General features: G+C 49.1%; 2 protein-coding genes across 3 annotated transcripts in view; both read left to right on the top strand.

The window, feature by feature from the left end:
• The first annotated feature begins 240 nt into the window (after nucleotides 1-240).
• pcdh1b (protocadherin 1b) overlaps nucleotides 241-21,894 on the top strand; it is a 36,882-nt gene continuing 15,228 nt past the window's right edge. The window contains exons 1-4 of one of the 2 annotated variants that reach the window (XM_053878591.1): nucleotides 241-673; nucleotides 3,972-4,794; nucleotides 5,738-7,921; nucleotides 20,788-21,007. In XM_053878591.1, coding sequence (XP_053734566.1) covers nucleotides 3,985-4,794; nucleotides 5,738-7,921; nucleotides 20,788-21,007 — 3,214 coding nt within the window. In that variant the 5' untranslated portion in view covers nucleotides 241-673; nucleotides 3,972-3,984. The remainder of the gene's footprint in view (nucleotides 674-3,971; nucleotides 4,795-5,737; nucleotides 7,922-20,787; nucleotides 21,008-21,894) is intronic. The other variant, XM_053878592.1, reaches the window with a different exon arrangement.
• On the top strand, nucleotides 18,413-20,776 carry LOC128766999 (pescadillo homolog). The gene is made up of 2 exons (XM_053878663.1): nucleotides 18,413-18,532; nucleotides 18,776-20,776. The coding sequence occupies exons 1-2, from the start codon at nucleotides 18,503-18,505 to the stop codon at nucleotides 19,202-19,204; spliced, it is 459 nt and encodes a 152-aa protein (XP_053734638.1). The 5' UTR covers nucleotides 18,413-18,502; the 3' UTR covers nucleotides 19,205-20,776.

The raw sequence follows: 21,894 nt of genomic DNA, 5'->3' as shown, positions 1-21,894 counted from the left end.
CCTGATGCTTATGTTGACTGCGAGACTTAATACAAACAAGGTAAAAGTTGAAGTATATATTCCGATCGTTTGGGTCACGTGAGCGCAGGTCAGAGGGACAGATGTGGAGACAGAAGTAAATATAGGGAAGTGTCCCCCATCCAGCGAGGGAGGGGGAGGAGGCAGGGAGCGGGGGAGCAGGGGAGGAGGGAGCGCGGCGGCTGGGAGTCACTCCCTCTCCCTCACTCACTCACTCACTCCGAGCAGCAGCAGCCTCCTGCTCCGTGCTTCACCGGGAGGCGGACACTTTCATCCCGCGGACATTCGCCGCTCACCGGCTGGAACTAAGCGGACGCGACTGTCGGTGGGTGACAACCGGACGGTGGGACTCTCTGTTTTGCTTTTGAGCTTTGCTGCGATTCAGCGAAGCCGCGACCCCCGGGTCTGCGCAGGATGCTGCCGCGGGAGCTGCGCTGACCCCCCCACCCTGCCTCAACCGAAGCGGACCCGACACCCTGGAGCTCCGGCTCAGCGAACGGACTGTCGTCAACTGGAGGGATCTATTTCTGCACTTCCGAGTGGATTGTTTCCGCACTTTGGAATTGGTCACGTCTTCTTTTAATTCGAGTGGACGCCGAGGATCCGGGCCGGAGCGCACGAGAGCGGGGAAGAGCGCGGCTCTCAGCCGCTGAAGGTAGGAAGTTGTGTCAGTCCGTCCGAGTTTGGTCCCGCACTTGTGCTGCTCTCGGATGTCATCCTGCACGAAGACGCAGGTGGAGTCAAACCCAGAGCAGCTGCTGTCGAACACTTGTTGGGCGGTACCGACCCGGTTCGTGTCAGACCAGTGCTCTGCGGTAACGCGCACCTCCGACTGCTCCGCGGGACGATGAGCGAGCGCCGCACCGACGCTGGCGGATCGGTTCCGATGGCTGCCGTGACACGCTCGTTTGCTCTCGCGCACACGCACCTGCGTGTCACCTGTGCGCCATTTTCGAACCTACACTCAGTTTCGCAGTGAACTGTGTCACCAGCGGGGAATCCGGTTTGTCCAGTTCCTCCAGTTGGATCCCGGTTCTGTGAGGGGGCGGGGGAGGTGTTGTGTGGAAGCGGTTGCATGCTGAACAGTCTGACCCAACTGAGACCAGAAGCCCCCCAGGAGCCCCTAAGTGTAAAGAATGAAGAGAGTTTACCCCTCCTTTGACCTTTGACCTTTCCCTGTCGGACTATGGTGGGTCTCTGGTCCTCATAGAACCAAGCAGGACCACTGTGAATCATAACCAGAACAGCCTGTAGGCCAGTCGGACGGACACATTACACCACCGTGTCAGTAATGTGAAACCAGGTTCCGGAAGTAAAACCGGCTCTGAGCTGTGCTACGGGGTCGTTTCACTTCTTTAGTCATCACAGGACTCTGGTTCAGACTGGATGCCGAACCGGAACTTTTGAAACTGACTGTGGACGCGTTACGGTGGACCACCAGTTCTGAAGAGATATGCTGAGTTCTGTGGCCTGTTAGGTTTGAGAGGCAGGTGGAGATGGAACGTATAAGTCACACACACACGCATGCGTTTTTTTTTTTTTTGTATTTTGTAAGGACGTCTCATTACCACAGCCCTTTCCCCAGTCTCTCCCTCTAAACCTAACCATCCAAAACACATGGCTCACCTTCACCAGGACTCTGAAGCACATTGAAACCCAGTTATAATAAACAACTTTTAACCCTCTAAACCGTGTGAGGACAGGCCAAAATGTCCTCACAAAGTAAAATGTCCTCACAAGAGAGTGGGCTCTCACAAGAATGGCAAAACATGCACGCACGCACACATGTCGACATCCCCACATCTTACTTTGCGTTGAGCAATAATCTCACTATTGTATTTTAATCTGAATTTGCCTCTAATCTGGACCCTCCGGATGAATTAAGCAGCTTCATGTTAAACATCCCTCTGGCCGGTCCTTCGTATATGTTGACCCAAACAAAGTGAACCAGTGATCTACATTTGGTCTCACACTCTGGACAGGAAATGGTGTCGTGGGTTGTGCTGCGGCTGCAGTTCTCATCCTCCGCTGTGTTGTTGCTGCCGCTGGGTTCTGGATGGATGTGAGTGCACACATGGAACATGAGAGCGGTGCGAGAAAGCCACATTGCTGCTGATCATTTCTAGACGGACGTGTTTGAGAGAGGGCCGTGATGGTGTGTGCTCTGGAACTCTGGAGGCCTGATTTGAACACTCATGTCTCGACCCGCCTGTCAGGGTCATTGATGGTTGTCACACAGTTTCTTTGGTCCCTCTTTTAATTTTCTCGTCCAAGCTGTCCTACAGTCCTTTCATTTTTGACCTTTTTCAAAAACAATCTGTTGTGTGTCGTGCTGGGTCCGAACCTCGAGGACCAGGAAATGGGGTTCTGTTGAGTTGAAGGGGCAGAGAAACGAGTCAGAGCGATAATTTTTAAAGCCTGTTTAAAGAAATGTCCCCTTTTACGTAGAAAAATATTTTTCTACGTAAAAGTGATGTACACCTCAAGACGTGGGCCGTTTCGCAGATGGTGAAATAAATGCGCTCTATATGAAGGAAGTGACTTGACCAGTGGCTATGGCGATTAATAATCCAATAGTTGGCTGTCGGGGGAAGAAAAAAACTCACCAAAATTCTAAGGGTTGCAGCCCCATCAACAGTATTTGAACAAGGATAATACGCTAGTTGTTGGTGACGTCGTCTTTTTTGCTGTAGAATTAGCTTTTCTACACCGTGTGTACTGAACAACTGGGGCAGCTGTGACAGGAGTGTGAATTGGCACAGTGAGGTGCAGCGACAGAGAGACCGGCGACGATATATATCCTTACGTCTTCTGATGCAGCTTCAATTAAACTGGTCATTCTGGTGTAAATATGAAATATCAATTAATTTTAAACATTTTAATCCAACTCTATAATAATAATAATAAACAAAAATACATTTTATACACACACACTTGGCAGATGTGGTGACATTAGCTTTATTTATTGGATTGTTGTTGGATGTTTTTGATGGATGTCTCTCTTATACAGTGCTGTGTATTTGTGAGTCTGGATGATTCCACTCTACATTCTAAAGACCGTCGTATGCTCCAGTCTCAGCCGGTGCCTCGACGGTCTCCAGCCCCACTGTCTGCTGCTGTGGATGCGGGTGTGGTGTGGGGTGCATTCAGGTTCCAGGTTGACTGTGGGACATCTGCTTTACATATGAAACCCACATTTGTTTTTGATCTGAAGGACACACACTTCATATACATGTGAATGGACAGCGCAAGCGAGAGAGAGACGGCGTGTGTGTGTGTGTGTGTGTGGTCTCCACCCTACACGCATCACAAAAAAAGGATTACTCTAATGACTCTATTCACCAGCATTGTTAGATGCAGACAATTAACATATACACACATGCACGGTCATATTTCTATGTTTTTTGGGGACCTCTCTTATCCATAACCCTTTCTCTATCCAAAAAACATGGCTAACCTGGACCAGGACTCTGAACCAAATTGAAACTCACTTATAATGACCTAGTTATTTTGAAGTTTTAATCCTCAAAATGAGCCTTAACCTTGTGGGGATCAGCAAAAGGGCCCCAGAAGGAGGTGAGCTTCCAAGAATCGATCCCCACAACTATAGCTATACAAGGACACACACACACAACCTTGTCTTTTTTATTTGGTGTGTGCGTGTGAGAGTGCTTTATGAAGTTCAGCCGAGGTTGTGACGTACACCCCGTCCTAAGTGTGGAGGGTCAGGGTTTCAGGCTTGTGAGGTTATAGTTCTCATGGATTATTAAGTGCAGTGTCGCTCGCTAAAATGATGTCATCAGCCTCTGACCTCTGACACCAAGATTTCCTGGTCATAAAAGCTACATGCATGCACATAGATATTTATGGCAGCAAATCTATGTGTCTGTTATTGGTCACATCTGTGTGTGTATGTGGTCCTGACCTGACCTGGACCTCTGGTTGTCTTCCAGACAGGGTGAAGTCATGTCTCTGCTGAGGTGGGAGGTCCTCCTGCTCCTGGTGGCCCCCTTGTTGGCTGGCTGCTGGGCCGCCCCCACTGATATCCTGTACCGGGTGCCTGAGGAGCAGCCCCCCAACACACTGATCGGCAGTCTGGCATCTGACCAGGGCCTCCCCGACACCGGGCACCTGTACAAGCTGGAGGTGGGATCGCCGTATCTCCGGGTGGATGGCAAGACTGGGGACATATACACCACTGAGATCCCCCTTGACCGCGAGACCCTGCGGGACTGTCGTAACCTGTTTGAGGGCGAGCGGTGCTTCCTGGAGTTTGAGGTGTCCATCACTGACATGGTGAAGGGAATTGGGTCGGGCCCACGACTCATTGAGGGCCGCATCGAGGTCCTGGACATTAATGACAACACGCCCCAGTTTTCGTCCCCGATCCTCACACTGGCCATCCCTGAGAACACTCACGTCGGGATGCTCTTCCCCATCCCCATGGCAACCGACCGGGACTCTGGCACGAACGGCGTGGCCGAGTACACGCTGAGCACGGGGCCTGACGCCGACCAGCTCTTTGGGCTGCAGGTGGCTCTGGATGCAGATGAGAAACTGCCTCAGCTGGTGGTGAAAGGGAACCTGGACCGAGAACGGAAAGACTCGTACGACCTGAACATCCGCGTGGTGGACGGAGGACGGCCGGTGCGTGCGAGCAGCGCGTTGCTTCGGGTCACCATCACCGACCAGAACGACAACGCACCAAAGTTTGAGAGGAACCACTATGAGGCAGAGCTCCCTGAGAACAGTCGAGCCGGCAACTCAGTGCTGCAGGTACACACACAGACACACACACACACACACTCATTGGTATCTCTATCTTTGTGAGGACCTCAAATTGCCATAACCCTCTCCCCCAGAACTAACCATCCAAAACACGTGACTACACTTAACTACTGTTTTAAAAAAAATCCTGACAGAAACCCTGAACACACATACACTTTGTTTGAAGCATGAAAAATGGCGCACTTCTGATATTCTATTTGTGAAAGTGTATTTTGGTATGACTGTGTGTGTGTGATGTTTTTGTCTGTCAATCTGTGTTTGTGTCTCTGGCAGACAGCCTTTGTGTCTTGGTCACGTGGAGACTGAACCACTGGCTTTGTTCCTCATCGCCATGTAATGAGTGACACTTTGTGGCTCAGAGGGTTTGGGCCAAATGAATCATTAACAGCAGAGGAGGAGCTCTGACCGGGTCGCCTGCGTCCTTGAGCTGCACAGATAAAAAACACCAAACAAGTCAAACAGTTTCCGTCCAAAAGACTTGGATCTGTTGAATGTGCGCGACCTTTCTTTGATTCAGTGGCGTCACGTTTCAGTGATTTGTGGTGCAGTGCTCAGGTGGTCGACGGTACTGAATGTCTTAACGTCTTAGCATATTTATACTCAGCCTACTTAAGAGGGGGTGAAAAAGAAAGAGTGCAGAGGCTGGACAAGCTTAATTTTGGTGATAATGACTGGAACCATGACACCAGCTGTTCACTGTAAATCTACGGCTTCCGTTCATTTGGGGGCCCAAAGCAGCTACGTGAAAGGTCGGCGCATATTAGCTTCAACAGTGAATGTTGTGTTGCTCCGTGACACAGTGCGGTTCAATGAGGCGGTCAGGACATCAGGTCAGCTGTTCAACTATGCCATCGGTGGCTTGTGAAAGAGCGCCCTCTTCCTGTACTAACACCAGATGACACACGCTCACTCTCACCTTTTACGGTTGCAGGTCAGAGCAAATGATGCAGACACCGGCACCAACGGGGAGATCGACTACAACTTCCACCAGGTGACAGAGGCGGTCCCCAGACTCCTGCGCATCGACCGGTCCACTGGCATCATCTACGTCAAAGGTCAGGTGGATCGCGAAGAGGAGAGCTTCCTCAAGTTCTTTGTTGTGGCGAAAGACCGTGGTCCCAACTCCAAGAGCTCCAAAGTCCTAGTCACCATCAATATCAAGGACCAGAATGACAACGCGCCATCCATCGAGATCCGTGGCATCGGTCTGGTGACCCATCAGAATGGCGTGGCCAACATCTCGGAGGACATGCCCATAGGCACGCCGGTAGCCCTGGTCCAGGTGTCGGACCGTGACGAGGGAGAGAACGCAGTGGTCACCTGCGTGGTCGCAGGAGATGTCCCATTCCAGCTGCGGCCTGCCAGCGAGTCCGCCAATGACCGTAAACGGAAGTATTTCCTTCAGACCACCACGCCACTGGATTACGAACGGATTAAGGATTACAGGATTGAAATTGTAGCAGTGGATTCTGGAAACCCGGCACTGTCCAGCACCAACTCTCTGAAGGTCCAAGTGACAGACATGAACGACAACGCGCCCAGTTTCTCGCCACCTATGCTGGAAGTGGACTTTGCAGAAGGAAACCAGCCAGGAGACAAGGTGCTGGATATCGTGGCTACAGACGCTGATAGCGGCTCCAACGCTGCGTTGGTGTACAATATTGTGGAGCCCTCTGCAGCCAGGCTGTTTGAGATCGATTCAGGCAGTGGAGAGATTCGTGTCAAAAACCTTCTAGATCGAGAGGAGACAGAACGCTATGAGTTCCGTGTCACGGCAGCGGACAAAGGCTTCCCCAGTAAAACTGGCACAGCGACTGTGACGGTCAACGTTCTGGATCGCAATGACAATGATCCCAAATTCATGCTGAGTGGCTATAGCTTCTCAGTGATCGAGAACATGCCTCCCCTCAACCCTGTGGGTGTGGTCACTGTCACGGATGCGGACAAGGGTGAGAACGCGCAAGTACAGCTCTTTGTGGAGCCTGACAATGGCAAGTTCGTCATACAGAATGGAACAGGAACAATTTTGTCCAGTATCTCCTTTGACCGGGAGAAGGAGAGCACCTACACATTCCGTCTGAAAGCTGTGGATGCTGGCGACCCACCCCGGTCCTCCTACGTGGGTGTCACCATCAACGTCCTGGACGAGAACGATAATGCCCCTTACGTGACAAAACCAGCAAACTCCTCCTACACATACCTGTCTCCAGACACGCCGCCCGACACCCGTGTGGAGGTGGTGGAAGCAGAGGACTTTGACTCTGGCCCTAATGCAGAGCTGGTCTACTCCATCACTGGAGGAAACCCGTACGGACTCTTCCATATATCACCCACTAGTGGCGAGATCACTCTGGGTCAGGTGTTTACAGGCAAACACAATGGGTTGCACAGACTGGTGGTGCAGGTACGAGACAAAGGCAAACCTCCCCGCCATACCACAGCTCTCGTCCACGTGTTTGTCAACGACACCAAAGCCAATGTGTCATTCATTGAGGGCCTCGTGGGACACAGTCTGTATACGCCTCTGGACCGGGACATTGCTGGGGATCCCAACTACACCCTCACTAATCCCAGCAACATTCTGTACGGTGTTCTCGGGGGAATGACTGGCGTCAGCCTGATCATTCTGGCTGTGGTGGTCATCCGCCACCGACTTCAGCAGGACACTAAGAGCGGATACCAGGCCGGCAAGAAAGAGAGCAAAGACTTGTATGCACCAAAGCAAGGACCCAAAAACAGCAAGGGGAAGAAGAGCAAGAAGGGAAAGGCTCCCAAACCTGCCAAGCCTCTGGAGGAGGATGAGGACGCCGGTCTTCAAAAAGGCCTCAAGTTCAACCACATCAACGACACCGTCAACGACAGCCCTAGAATCCACCTCCCACTTAACTATCCACCTGGGAGTCCAGACCTGGGGCGGCACTACCGCTCCAACTCCCCGCTGCCCTCCATTCAGCTGCAGCCACAGTCGCCTTCAGCCTCCAAGAAGCACCAGGCCGTGCAGGATCTGCCTGCGACCAACACTTTTGTGGGCACTGGCGACAACAACTCCATGGGTTCGGACCAGTACTCGGATTACAGCTACAAGGCAAACCCGCCCAAATACAGCAGCAAACAGGTAGGAGACTACGCTAATACGGCCATGTACCGCAGGGACATCTATGAGAACTACCAAGTGTGGTAGTCTCCACTGGACAAGGTCATTCTTTTCATTTTATGGTTCCATGAACACTCACAGCATGACAAGTCACGGGATAGACCACATATAGGGGCTCGGTACCCGAGTCAGTGGCTCTCTGGAACTATTTTCTTTGTGTTTTCACGTCCAAAACTTGTTCATGTTCAAAAATGTGAAAAAAACCTAAGACTGATGAAAGGGTTGATCAGAGATGTTGACCGGGTCCCGTATGGGTCTATCCCTCATCTGTGTCACGTTTCAATGAAGAAACAATTTTATTTTGTCTTTGTTTCCATCCTCATCGTTTTTTTTCTGTTCCACCACTTTGAAAGTTTGCAAGTGTGAATTTTATGTTCTGTGTGTTCAATGTTCTTTTTCCGCTGGACGGAACTATCCGTCCCAAGTCCGGGACCTGCCAATTTGGCTTGGTTCCGGTAAAACCCTGAAGATTTATTGAGCCTGAATGTTTTTGTCTTAAGTTTGCAAAACACTCACGATGAAGCTAAAGCTACATTGACCTCTGCGGTTGACTGTTCTACGAGCTGTGTCAACGCAATTCTTGTTGAAGGGAGAAAAGTCGTACGACAATGAAGTGCGTTTTGTTTTGTTTTACCGAGTGCCTTGCTTTTTCTATTTATTGTACAAAATGGATGAGTGGGGGGGTCGAAGGGCGTGAGGAGACAAAAAACTGCACTGTGAAGACAAATCGTGTGTGTGAATGAGAGAGAGAGAGCGAGAGTGAACAAACAAATTATTCTTTTGCCTTGGATATATTTTGCTAAATACTTGGACCAAAGACCCTCCCCAGCCCCCTTCTATATACATACATATTGTGTGTGTGTGTGTGTGTACACGTGAATTCATGCACACACGGAGCGGTAGCGTCTCACCTTTCAGTTATGTTCTTGAGGATTTACATGTGCTTTTATTTGTCTGTTTGATGGTTTCATTTCAATAAACATGTTCAAATGTTTCCATGGTAACCGTGCCTTCTGTTGGCGGGTCAGGACTGGGCCATCACCTCCCTCACTCATCCATTCATCACTCACTCATCATCTTGTTGATAGCTCAAACTAAATATGGTGTGACTCTGGTGTACACACATTCATGTTTTCACATTTCCTGCTCGACTTCTGCCTCAGATACGTGTGCAGGCGCAGACACACAAACACAAGCAGGTGTGGGTCAAAGGTCAGAAATCACTGAGAGGAAGTTATTAGCAACAAAGGGAGATGAGGTCAAGGGTTAAGTCTACCCTCCTCCCCTGACACCCCCTGGAGTCTGGACACAGCTTTAGTGCCACCGTCGCTATGGTTACGTGCGTTTGTGTCCCACACAGGCTCACACACTGTGGTCACATTGTAGTCGTCAAGTGAGCACAGGTTAGAGCGCGTCGCACTACTCTCATAAGAGACTCATATCCATTGTATGACCATCTAATGGTGGGGATCTCCATGAGTGATGTGTGCACACACATGCCCACACACGTATGCATATCTTGTATCTCTATCCTTATGAGGACCTCTCATTGACATACTTTCCCTTTCCCATTTTCCTTAACCTAACCCTCCAAAACACATGGCTAACCTGAACCAGGACTCTGAACCAAACTGAAACACAGTTAGAATGACCCAATTATTTTGACATTTTCACCCTCAAAACTGTGTGGGCCAGCCAAATTGTCCACACAAAGCAACATGTCCTCTTAAGAACATTGATATTGATACATATATAGACACACACCATTGTTAGGTATTGCTACATGCTGCGTTCAGGGCTCTTTACCTCAGACTGTGGCCCTCAGGATACAGTCCCGCGGCCTGCCACTAGGTTTTCAAGTATGTAACAGGGTAGTCCCTCTTTGTCCAATGAGAGATGGTCAGTCAATTCCTAAAGACAAAATATGAGCTCGACTGTATTTCTATGATGTGTCATCTATGATGTATATTGAAGTTTGGTGGAAGGACTTGTGGCTTCAAAGTTATTGTACAAGTATCTCATGATTCAAAGACATTCTTAAGCTACAATGTCCTAGCCATAAAGCAAGAAAGCACGGTAAATTCATTTTGTTGTGGGCATGTGCGTATGTGTGTGTGTGCACGTATTAATCCTTGTGTGGACGAAAAAAGAGTCTGCTCTTATGGGGACATTTTAGCTGGTCCTCATAGGGTTTTGAGTGTACAGACTTCAAAATAACTGAGTCATTCTAACTGTGTTTCAGTTTGGTTCAGAGTCCTGGTTAAGGTTAGCCATGTGTTTTGGATGGTTAGGTTCGGGGGAGAGGCTGGGAAAAGCATGGGGCGATCTTTACTGCCTGTATATTGCCCTAATCCTAGTGCCGTCATACTGTTTTCCATGAAAAGAGTGTTTCTCCCCGATAATTTAACAGCTTTGCCATTGGGGGCGCCATGTTTGTTTTCGGGCGAATGGCATGGAAGAGTGCTGTTACTGCTTGGATGTTTGAGGATGTTGGCAAAGTTTTCCCTTGAAAATGCAGACAACAGTTTCTGGAGGTTGATATTTCAAAATTTCTTGGGGGCACGCCCCCGGCCCTCCAATAAGGCTCGCGCACCATAGGTTGGTTGAATGCTTGCCTTTATTCTTCCCACAGTAGGGATTTATAGTCAGCAAATGTAAAAGTGGGACACCCTGCCTCAAAATCCTAGCTAACAGCCCGTGTCAATGAATGTCCTCACATAGATAGAGATACAAATGTGTGAGTGTGTTTGTATCTTAGTGTTTGTGTCTAAACCAAAAACACAGAAAAAGGATTTGCTTGTCGTGTGTTCTGCCACCTGCTCCGGCAACACGAGCGAAGTGGAACGGAAACCTGCCTGAGGCCGCGCACACACGCACGTGCACACACACACACACACACACACACACACACACACACACACACCAATGATCATGACAGGTTCAGTACTGGGCAACGAGTGTGAGTCTGACCTGCTTCCTGTTCACTGATCAATAATCACTCTCCATAAGTTCTTACATGATCAATAACAATTTCATTCATGGCATCTGTGTGTATGCTGCTGATTGTCAGTACATTAAGATGTTGTTGTTTAACTGAAGTCCTGTCACACACGTGCGCACACACACACACGTTTGTGTCTCTATCCTTGTGAGGACCTCTCATGGCCATAACCCTTTTCCAGCCTCTCCCCCTAAACCTAACCAACAAATAGCTAAACTAAACCTTTAGTAGTTTTAGCCCTCAAAATGAGGCTTAACAAAGTGAGGACATTTTGACAGGTTCTCACAAAGATAGAAGTACAGGAACATGCACACACAGGCAGTGAAACTAGAAAGACCTAGTCCTGAGAAGCTGAAGGGGGAGTTTTTACTCTCACTGCATTGGTGATGCTAGTTTTTAGTCGACTAGTTCCGCGAGTCACAGATGCATTCCTGTCATCCAGTTATTGTTTCTTTCAGGACTTTCCCGTTAAAACACATTGAACATCATGATCATGTCCACCATGTCCACCTCCATGATGTGTTATTTATTTTTGCATGTTTCAATGTTTTGCTCTTCGTTCTACTACATTTGATCATGTGAAATTGCATCTTTTAAAAAGAGACCATTATTCTTAAGGCATGGCGGCCTTCATGTAGCGGATGTAGCTGAAACCCCTGACTGACTCCGTTGGTCAAAGGTCACATCACAAAATCACAACTCAAGCCATTGCTTCAGTCTGACGTGACACACTTGCTGTTGTGTTGTGTTTCCCGCCATTTTCAAATGTTTTTTTTTGAGCACTGGGTCAAAGGTCAAATGGGGAGTGTGAGACTGTGTGGCAGGTCAAAGGTTAGCTGTTGCTCAGGCGTTGAAAGCCGTCAGACGATGACGGAGTGTAATTAGCTTCAGCCAACACAGACGCACAAGTGACAACAGCTCAGACTTCTGAGTGCAGTTTACACAGTCACGCCTCGCGCACGCACGAGCTCACGCACACACACACATTCTAGAGGCTCGGTGGAGTGTGACAGTTGCTGCTGAAAGAGAAGGCAGAGCATCAGCGAGGAGGAAAGTGGAGACTGTGGTGGCCAGAGTTACACTCGTACAACACAGAAATCAAGTGTTTCCAAAAGTTGAGGTCAGGCCATTACTGGGCTGTGCGTCACACGGTCCATCATCTCCGTCATCCAGCAACATTTAGGTGGCCACCGCGAGCCTGCCGATCACTACCACGACTCCTCCTCACCAATGTGTTTTCAGCCTCATGGAGCTACACATCTTCTCAGGATTGCATTGTGTTGTTGAACTCGTGCTTCCATCAAAAAAGATCCGAAGAAACCAAAGTGCAGTGGACCTTTATCAAGAAGCCTTCTGACGTAACATGTGGCTCCAGAGAGACAGACTTCAGAGTTTGCGTGTCGAAACAAGAGCAGGTGTCGTGACACTGAGAGGTCAGTGTTCAGACCTGCTCAGAGGTCGCGGCTCATCCAGGTGAAACAGGGTTGTTTGTCCTCTCCTCGCTGGACATCAGGTCCTGACGCACCTGTGCAGGTGACCTTGAGATCAGAGAACTGTTCTGACTGCAGAGCTCAAACCTCAGAGCCACCTGAGCCTGGCCACGGAACTGGAGATGTAAATGTGTGCGTGTGTGTGGAGACCTGCCCCAACATGTGAACTTCAAATGCAAGCCCTCCCCTGTCACCATGGCCACCCTGACAGGCCGTCTATCTGCTGCACTCACTAACAGTTCGAAATAAGAGCTGAAATCTGGACGCTGAGAGGGACTTGCTCACTGGCGTCAGCCTTTGATCTCATGACAAACTCAGGAAGTGACCCATGCAGGATGTTTGGTCATGTGAGGGTTTGTCCTTTATCACTTTAGTCAGCAAAGACACACACGCACAATCAGGTGTCTTGGGTGTGGTACTCCCTCAGTCCGTGTGTGTGTGTGACTCTGCGTGTATTTTGTTGTGTGCCATAGTGGACAGATCAAAAAAATATGATTAACCTTGGCCATGGTGAACATCATCTTGCGTACATGTCAAATTGATGTTGGAAGAGTGAAGAAATGATTTAAGGAAGCAATGAATGAAAATAAAGTGACAAAAGAATAAGGATCACAGAATAAAGAAAGAAAGAACCAGACAAGTTTAAAACAGCAACACTTGAGCAACATATTGAATATATTTTTTCCGTTTTCTCACTCTCGTCTTTTGATGTGAGTGTGTTGTTGCTGGTGCGATCCAGAGTTGACTTGAATGTTTCTGCCACCTGACATCAGACAGCTGCTGCTGTGATGATGTCATCAACATGCGTCGCCACAGACATGAAGGACCAAAGCGAATCAGGAGTCATGATTGTGCTGCTGTTGAGATGAGATGATGAAAGGACTTGTGTCTTCAATTATTCACTAGCCCGGTTCTGATCCATCCTAGTGACACGTTACCATGGCAAAACCACACATTAATGAGCTGCAGCCCAGACTCAGATGATGAAGATGTTCAGAGCACAAGCACAGTGAGGAAGAGGAGGGGAGGAAGAACTGAGACAGAACACTAACAGATGAACCTGGGAAGAAACTCTGTGTGTCTGTGTGTGTGAGAGAGAGAGCGAGAGAGGGTGAAAGAGGGAAAGTGTGTGTGTGAGAGAGTGAAAGAGAGTGTATGAGAGACAGCGAGAGAAAGAGAGTGTGTGAGAGACAGGGAGAGAAAGAGAGTGAAAGAGAGATTGTGTGAGTGACAGCGAGAGAGAGAGGGTGAGAGAGCAAGAGAAAGAGAGCGAGAGAGTGAAAGAGAGAGTGTGTATGAGAGACAGCGAGAGAAAGAGTGTGTGTGAGAGACAGCAAGAGAATGACAGTGACAGAGAGATTGTGTGTGAGAAACAGCAAGAGAAAGAGAGTGAAAGAGAGAGTGTGTGAGAGATGAGTGAGAAAGAGTGTGTGAGTGACAGGTAGAGAGTGTGTGAGAGAGCGAGAGATAGAGTGAAAGAGAGAAAGAGTGTGTGTGAGAGAGCGAGAGAGATAGAGAGTAAAAGAGAGAGAGCGAGAGAAAGAGAGATGGAGCGTGAACGAGAGAGAGTGTGTGTGTGTGTGAGAGAGCGAGAGAAAGAGAGATAGAGAGAAAGAGTGTGTGTGTGAGAGAGCGAGAGAGCGATAAACACCATGTGGCCTATTGACTATTGCCCAAAGATCAATACAATGTTTCTGATGGTTTAGCATGAGCTATTCTGGGTGGCATGCGCGCACGCACACGCATGCGCGCACGCACACGTGCACCCTCCAAATGTCAGCAGGAGGTGACAGATTCCGTAGTAGGTCAGAGGTCAGTGACAGGGAGACAGACAGGGTCGGAGGTCAGGAGCATTTCAGAATCAGCTTGGGAGTGGTGGTCAACGGGAAGCTGGGGTTTGTTGACACTAGCTAGATTCCCTGATGATTTCAAAGAATTTTGCAGGGTGTGTGTGTGTGTGTGAGTGAGTGTTTAAGCCCATGTATCTTAGTGAGGACCAATTTTGAGGGAAACATGGAGATGGAGCTAATCTTCACCAAACTGAAACCCACCTATAATGAACCGGTTATTTTCAAGTCTTCATCCCCAGATTTGAGGTACCTTGTGGGGTCCGGCAAAAGGTCCCAACAAGGGGGTGTCTTCCCTGAAATTGGACCTCACTTGGATAGATATGCTTAAACGCTCTGTCTGTCTCTCTCCCTCGCCCACACACACGCAGGAAGCAAGGATGTGTGTCCTTCTAAGAAGACAGAGGAGGGGGACAGGAAGTGTGAGGGGGGGTCCATATGTGACTTCCTCAGAGACCTACACAAACTGTCAGGATGTGGTCAACAATGGAGGAGCGGTGAGAGGAAAAAACAAGATGGGTCGGGAAACTGAAGGGGGGCAATGGGGGACAGGTGTGGTGGCATCCACAGGTCAGAGCGTCCTCGGAGCCAATTGAACCTGAAACCACAACACTCATGGCCACGTTGAGAACATTACGACCAGTCTACTGTAGGCCAGCACATTACCATCTCACACATGGTGCGCCCACAAAACCTCCAGCTGGCGGTCGCCTCCATTAGTAATGGTGACCTTTAATGACCCCAGCTCTGTGGTGGAGGACAGTGGGGGCGGACCAAGTGATCCTGAAGTAATGACAATACCACCACTGCCGCACGGCTAAGACGCGCAGAAGCAGGGGGAGCAAGTAACGGCAGCAGAACTACTACAGTCCGAGTCATCGCGTTGTAGTGAGCTGTGAGATCTAATGAGTCAGAAACACCTGTGTTGATCAGAACCACGTCCAAGTCCTTGACCCTCTGAGGAGTGTGGAAACTGACGAGCGACAAACACACACGCAAACATGAAGTCGCAAGCATGACACAACAAAGTGACTGTTTGCCTGTCGAACCGTCCCAGCCAAAGGTCTTGTGCACACAGGCTAATATTGACACAAGATGGGAGCCACGCAGTGTGTAGTGTGTGAGCTAGTGTGTGAGAAGTAGGTGTTCTTGTGAGGACCGATTCTGGACAAAACAAACCAATACATAATTAGAAAGTAGAAGTACTGAAAATCAGTGTCCGTATACTCCGTATGCGACCATAAAATACAGCCAATAATGAGGGATTTGTCAACAGTTATGAGGAAGAAGAGCAGGTCCATGTAAACAAGGCCACATTGTGGAAGCTACAACTCAGACTACAGTGAGAGGAAGTGTCTGAACGGATCAGAGGCGACGGACAACAATGGCAACACTGAACGCTAATGCAAATGGAATGTAAAACTGTCTTCAGAGGGCTCAGCCGTACAAAACATGCCATGCCTTAGGGTAAACAGTGGGGCCGACCCGGTCTTTTTCTGGCCCCTATTGAGGCTTCCTCGCCCAGGTTTTTGATAGCTTCTCGGCTGTTTTGATAGCTTGCTCTCATGGCTAGCTGTTTGTTTACAGTGGCAAAAACTGAGAGTTAGCAGTCGGCTTCAACACTCATTTGAGGCAAACTGGTTGTCACTCGTCCCTCATTTTCAGAACTTGCTTCACCTATTTCTTATAACGCTCTTCATCATTAGAACATGCAGATGCCATCGCCATTTCTTTTCTGACACTGAAACTGAAGAGTTTTTTTTTGCCTGTACCTGTATTCTAATGGTGGGATCCACCTCCAGTGACCTCACAAAGGCTTGGTTCCAGTTCTGGCTTTGATACACTCAGAACTAGAGTAACAGTCATTTAAGCTTTGTAATCCATCAAAACCACCCCTGTAGAAGATATATGATCATTTCATACTGCCGAAATGTGGTTGTTCCGGGAACGTTTAACACCTGAATTTGAGGATGTCGGACTCATGTTCAGCTGTTCTTAGGCCGGCCCCCTCTGTATGGCGTGTGTGACGCGTGTGTAACAATGTTTTCTGGAAGTTACACTAATTCTTGACGTCAGGTTGGACACCACGTATGTTGCCCTGGTAACTGACACAGAGGTTTGCTGATCCTGGTTCATGCTCACCAACTCAGGCTTTTCACTGAGCCTCCTTTTTGGATGGTTTGGTTAAGGGCGAGAGGCTGGGCTATGGTATTGAGAGGTCCTCACAAAGATGGTGCGACAAACTGACATTTTTAGCGTTTGCTGGTCTCACTGTCCGACCGTGATCAGGTGTCTCTCCGGTATCATCGCTGGAGTTAAGGTGCCGTTTACTTCGAGATGGAAACGACTGAATCAGCCATTGTTTTGTTCCGGATGCTGCTGTTCGTTTCCATGCCGCCACCTGAATCCAACAACTTTAGAAAACGTTGCCCATAGTGGGAACTTTTGGCGACTCCACTGAAAATGCCGCCTCAGAGTTTGCGCTGATCCTCCTGCGGCTGCGCAGTACTCACTCTAGCGCTCAGGAAACCTGCCATCAAAGTGTCATGAAGTAGAATAAAAGGCAGAGGGTTGATGCTCCGCCTCTGCTAGACAGGGCTCTTTTCCATCCATCCTCAGTGTTTATAACACATTCCTCTTCAGAACCGTGACAATCCATTACATTTTTTAAAATTATTTCGAATAACCCCATGTATAAGCCAACACAGGCAGCCAGAGTGTGCACTCTGTACCTGGCTGCACCGTCGTAGTACTGATGGATTCTGCGTGTCTGCTGAAGCGCTGCTGTCAGTAGATCACAGTGACGGAGCTGGAGCTCATCGCTGCACAGTTGAGGTGCGTGTAATCACACACTGGTGAGTTCGACTCTCTCGCAGCAGAAGCCACACTTCCTCTTCAGTCCAAACCAGCCAGTCACTGTTTATCTTGATCTGAATTACGTGAAGCACCCAGTAGGTGGCGCATATGAAGAGTGCTGGTTTTCCCTCACTTCCTTGAAAATGCAGTGCCAGGCACAGTTACTACAATGACAACACCAAATTCTGCCCGGGTCGATGAGCGGCACCGCAGTGTTAACCTGCTTGAGCAAGGTGCTATCTTGCATCCAGTGGTTTTGTGTGGCACCATCGCCGTGTAAATGTAACCTGAGTCTGAGGCGACGCGTTGACGGTTCAGAGCGTAAACAGGAAGTGGGTTGCTGCAGTGGTCAGGCGGGTTTATGACTCACAAATGGAATCAGAGCATAATTGGATGATTGAATTCTGGACGGAGACGCTGTGAGAGCAGCAGCGCTGAAGATGGACCAGATCCTCTGGATCAAGTCACTAATGATCCAGATCTCATCAGCCAGCGCGTCTCCGCTCCACTTTGTGACATCATGGCGATCATTATCAAGGCAGGACGTCTCGCCTTCCAAATGAGCCGGGCTTCCTACCACAAGCCGCCGGGTCTTCCTCCTGGGACAGTACCAACTGCTAGATGTCTACACCAACGTGCTACCTGAACTGAAAGGCCTGGGCACCTCACCAAACATCTTCCTACACTTTCAGATGTGAACAACCTGACCTCCTCGGTTACATCAGCTCTCTTCATTCCAGTGGGGAGGGAGCACACGTGTGTGTCCAAGTGGCTGAGCTTTCTGCTGCCTCTGAATGTTAATTTGTTGTCCTCTCTGACTGGCTCCGACTTGGCCCATCAAAGAGCTGCTGTTCATTCAGAGAAAGAGAGCCCCCCCCAACACGCCTGGACCCCGCAGGTATTCTCTTCTCCTGGCCAGAGATTTAACAGAAGTGGACGTCGACTTAAAACCTTTATGAGCAGAGTATCGTGCGCACACACACAACCAGCGAGTCAGACTAGATCTGCACAAGTTCTGAAGTCCGGATCAGCATATAGAGTCACATGACTGGTCGTCCGTTCCATGTTCCAGATGGTATTGTGCGGGAGACCAAGAGTGCGCCCTCTTTCTTTCTTCATAACATCCCTGCAGTAACTTCTCCACGTCCGAGTCGGGAAGAGCTTTCATCCAAAGTTGGAGGGCAGGAGCACGAAGGGGTGGGGGTGGGGGGGCGGTTGATGTATTAATCTCAGTCGGCTGTAATTTGAGAAGAAAACTGTCCTCCATCTTTGTCTCCTCTGTAAACTCCCTCTGAATGTTAATGTGCTCAGAAGACTGCCTCTGGCTCAGTTGTCAAGGCAACGATTGATGAGGAGGATGGCCGCCATCTCCATCATGGTGAGGGTCCACCTCACTGAGGGTGTCACGTCCCAACAGGTGGCTCCTGCTGCTCCATGTTTCCAACATCTACTGTTCATAACAGTGTTCTCCAGTTCATTAGTTACACAGACGCCTCGTTAGCATGCAGAGAGGACGCCATCCAAGATGGCTGCCAAATGTTTAGACTTGACTTAACAAAGTTTGCTGTCATCCATCTTCTGAATGACTCACTCTCGCTCTCTCTCTCTCACACACACACAGACACACAATGGCTTTATTCCTGTACATTGTTGCTGCTGTGTCACCACGTTACTCACTGAACCTTGTCAGAAGTTACCAGCATCTATTACTGGTGAAGAAGATGATGATGATGATGATGAAGATGAGGATGATGATGATGAAGATGAGTATGATGATGGTGGTGAAGAAGAAGATGAAGATGATGAAGATGACGATATAATGGTGATGATGGTGATGATGATGATGGTGAAGAAGAAGATCAAGATGAGGATGATGATGGTGATGATGATGATGATCGTGAAGAAGAAGATGAAGATGAGGATGATGATGGTGATGATGATGATGGTCGTGAAGAAGAAGATGAAGATGAGGATGATGATGGTGATGATGATGATGGTCGTGAAGAGGAAGATGAAGCTGATGAAGATGAGGATGATGATGGTGATATGATGATGGTCGTGAAGAAGAAGATGAGGATGATGATGGTGATGATGATGGTTGTGAAGAAGAAGATGAAGCTGATGAAGATGAGGATGATGATGGTGATGATGATGATGGTCGTGAAGAAGAAGATGAAGATGATGATGATGGTGATGATGATGATGATGATGAAGATGATGATGATGGTAATGATGATGACGAAAATGATGATGATGTGGTGATGATGATGATGATGAAGATGAAGATGATGATGATAATGATGATGAACATGATGATGGTGATGATGATGATGATGATGAAGATGATGATGATGGTGATGATGATGATGATGATGATGACGTGGTGATGATGGTGATGTGGTGATGATGATGATGATGATGATGGTGACCTGATGATGATGAAGATGATGATGATGATGATGTGGTGATGATGGTGATGTGGTTATGATGGTGATGTGGTGATGGTGACCTGATGATGATGAAGATGATGATGATGGTGATGATGAAGAAGATGATGATGATGATGTGATGTGATGATGAAGATGATGATGATGATGTGGTGATGGTGATGGTGGTGATGATGATGATGAAGATGATGATGGTGACCTGATGGTGATGATGATGGTGATGGTGATGGTGAAGATGATGATGATGTGGTGATGATGGTGATGTGGTGATTGTGATGGTGATGTGCAGGTCAGTTGTCCTCAGCCTCCACCAGAGCCTCAGGCTGGAGGCTCAGCAGGGTTAATCCCAAACTCTTCCCTCTGCGCCGAAGCTCCAGCTGTTCCTGATGCCCTCACGTGAGGCATCAGCTTACAGAGCCAAACTCTGTCCAGAACTGCTCTTCTAATCTCAAGACTGTGCCGGGCCCTCCAGTGGGACCGCCTGGACTTAATAACCCGCTGACCCTTTTAGACAAATCCTCCCTCAGACCTTGATGCTGATGGTTACGCCAGCCCGGGCCCTGAGCTACTGACCCTCGCCGCCACGCCAACACACACACACACACACACACACACACACACACACACACACACACACACACGCACACGCACGCACACTCACTTGGTTGAAAAGGGCAAATGGGCATCCTGGGACAAAATCAGAAGCACAGTCCGATCTGGTTTTAATACCGCTGTTTCACGTTCACGCTACACTGTTGTGCTGCTGATCACCGGCGTGAGCCCCGACAGCAGTTGCTAACGTGACCAACACATCACATCCTCTGATCCTCATGTGAGAACTAACAATCCTAACCACCAGAGTCAAGTTACCCTGGTCACTGAGAGTGGAGCCCCACTGCACCCCCTGCTGGCTGGAGTGATGGTGCTGCTGTGTGTGGAGGATGTTAAACTTGACACTTGCTTTGTTTTTTGTTCACCTTGCTCTGTGGGATTCAGTGGGGTCAGCCTTTGACCTTTGACCTTCACCACTCACTCAACAATGTGGAGAAGCGAGTCTGAAGCCAGAGGGGTTGAGTGCTCTGGTCTTGATGTGGACCTTGTGTGTTGGGTTTGGGTCAGGGTCCATTGACTTTGCAGGTGATCAAACACTGATCCCGCCCCTTCCTCTGCTCTCTGCCAATCCTAGCTCCCGCACCGCAGAGTCACCTTCTCCACGACCAATCAGGCGCAGGACCTGCAGGACGCCTCGCAACACAGCTACTATGACAGCGGCCTGGACGAGTCGGAGACGCCCAGCTCCAAGTCTTCAACAGGTCCCAGGATCGGCCCGCTTGCCCTCCCAGAGGACCACTACGAGAGGACCACGCCAGACGGCAGCATTGGGGAGATGGAGCACCCAGAGAACGGTAAGTGCACCCCCCAAACCTCCTCTCTGGCCCCCCTTCACAGAGTCCAACACACAACAGTCTCTGTCCTCCCTTCACTCACCCATTGGTCAGACACCAGTAAACGCTATGATGGTGCCTGTCAGATGAAGCTCCTTGTGTGTGTGTGTGCGCTTACCTGGCTGATCCTCACTTGGGGGGACCATTTATTGACAAAACATCTCCCTGTGAGGTCATGGGGGCCATTTGGCAGGACCCCACAAATCCAAGCATCAATTCATCCTCAAGATGAAGACTTCAAAATAGCTGGGTTCCAGTTTTGTTCAGAGTTCTGGTTGAGGTGAGCCATGTGTTTTGGATGGTTAGGTTTAGAGGGAGAGGCTGGGGAAAGGGTTATGGTAATGACAGGTCCTCAGAGTGAAGACATCTCTGGAACATCTTGGGTCACATGTGAGGAGCCATCTTGCGTGGCACGTGTAACCACAGGTGGAGCCACTGACCTGGATTGAACCTGGCCGTGAGACGTGATGGTGCCGGCTGCAGTCGCACCTACCGGGTCTTCATTGGTGTTCCAGGAGGATTGTCGGACACATCCTGTGACCGACTGAAGCGGATCTTGTGTCCGGGTCTTAATGCATCTTCCACCTGCTTTATAGGTGGATTATCCACCAAGTCTGATAATCTGGATATAATCCAGCTCTAATCTGGATGCTCATGACATGTGACCGCGGCAACATCTGTGAGCAGCAGGCCGCGATTAAAAATAGATTTTACTCTCAAACGTCTTCAGACTGCTGGAGGAGAGGACCTGGTGCTGCTGCTGCTCAGGAGAGTCCGAGCTCGCTCGCACACAGCGCTTCTGGTGGAGGACCTTCGTGTGGTGTCCACCGTTCTCCCAGACACAAGCC

Source organism: Synchiropus splendidus, chromosome 11 (genome assembly GCF_027744825.2).
Source record: "Synchiropus splendidus isolate RoL2022-P1 chromosome 11, RoL_Sspl_1.0, whole genome shotgun sequence".
In the NCBI taxonomy this organism is placed as follows: Eukaryota; Metazoa; Chordata; class Actinopteri; order Syngnathiformes; family Callionymidae; genus Synchiropus; species Synchiropus splendidus.
The sequence above is the reverse complement of the archived record's forward strand: the minus strand, read 5'-3'. Positions and strand labels throughout refer to the sequence as shown.

Coding starts and splice junctions, on each gene's coding strand:
- LOC128766999 (XM_053878663.1), top strand. CDS start 18,503: ATGAGGAGGATGGCCGCCATCTCCATCATG. Junction 18,533..18,775: donor TGGCCGCCATCTCCATCATG/GTGAGGGTCCAC, acceptor ACACACACACAG/ACACACAATGGCTTTATTCC.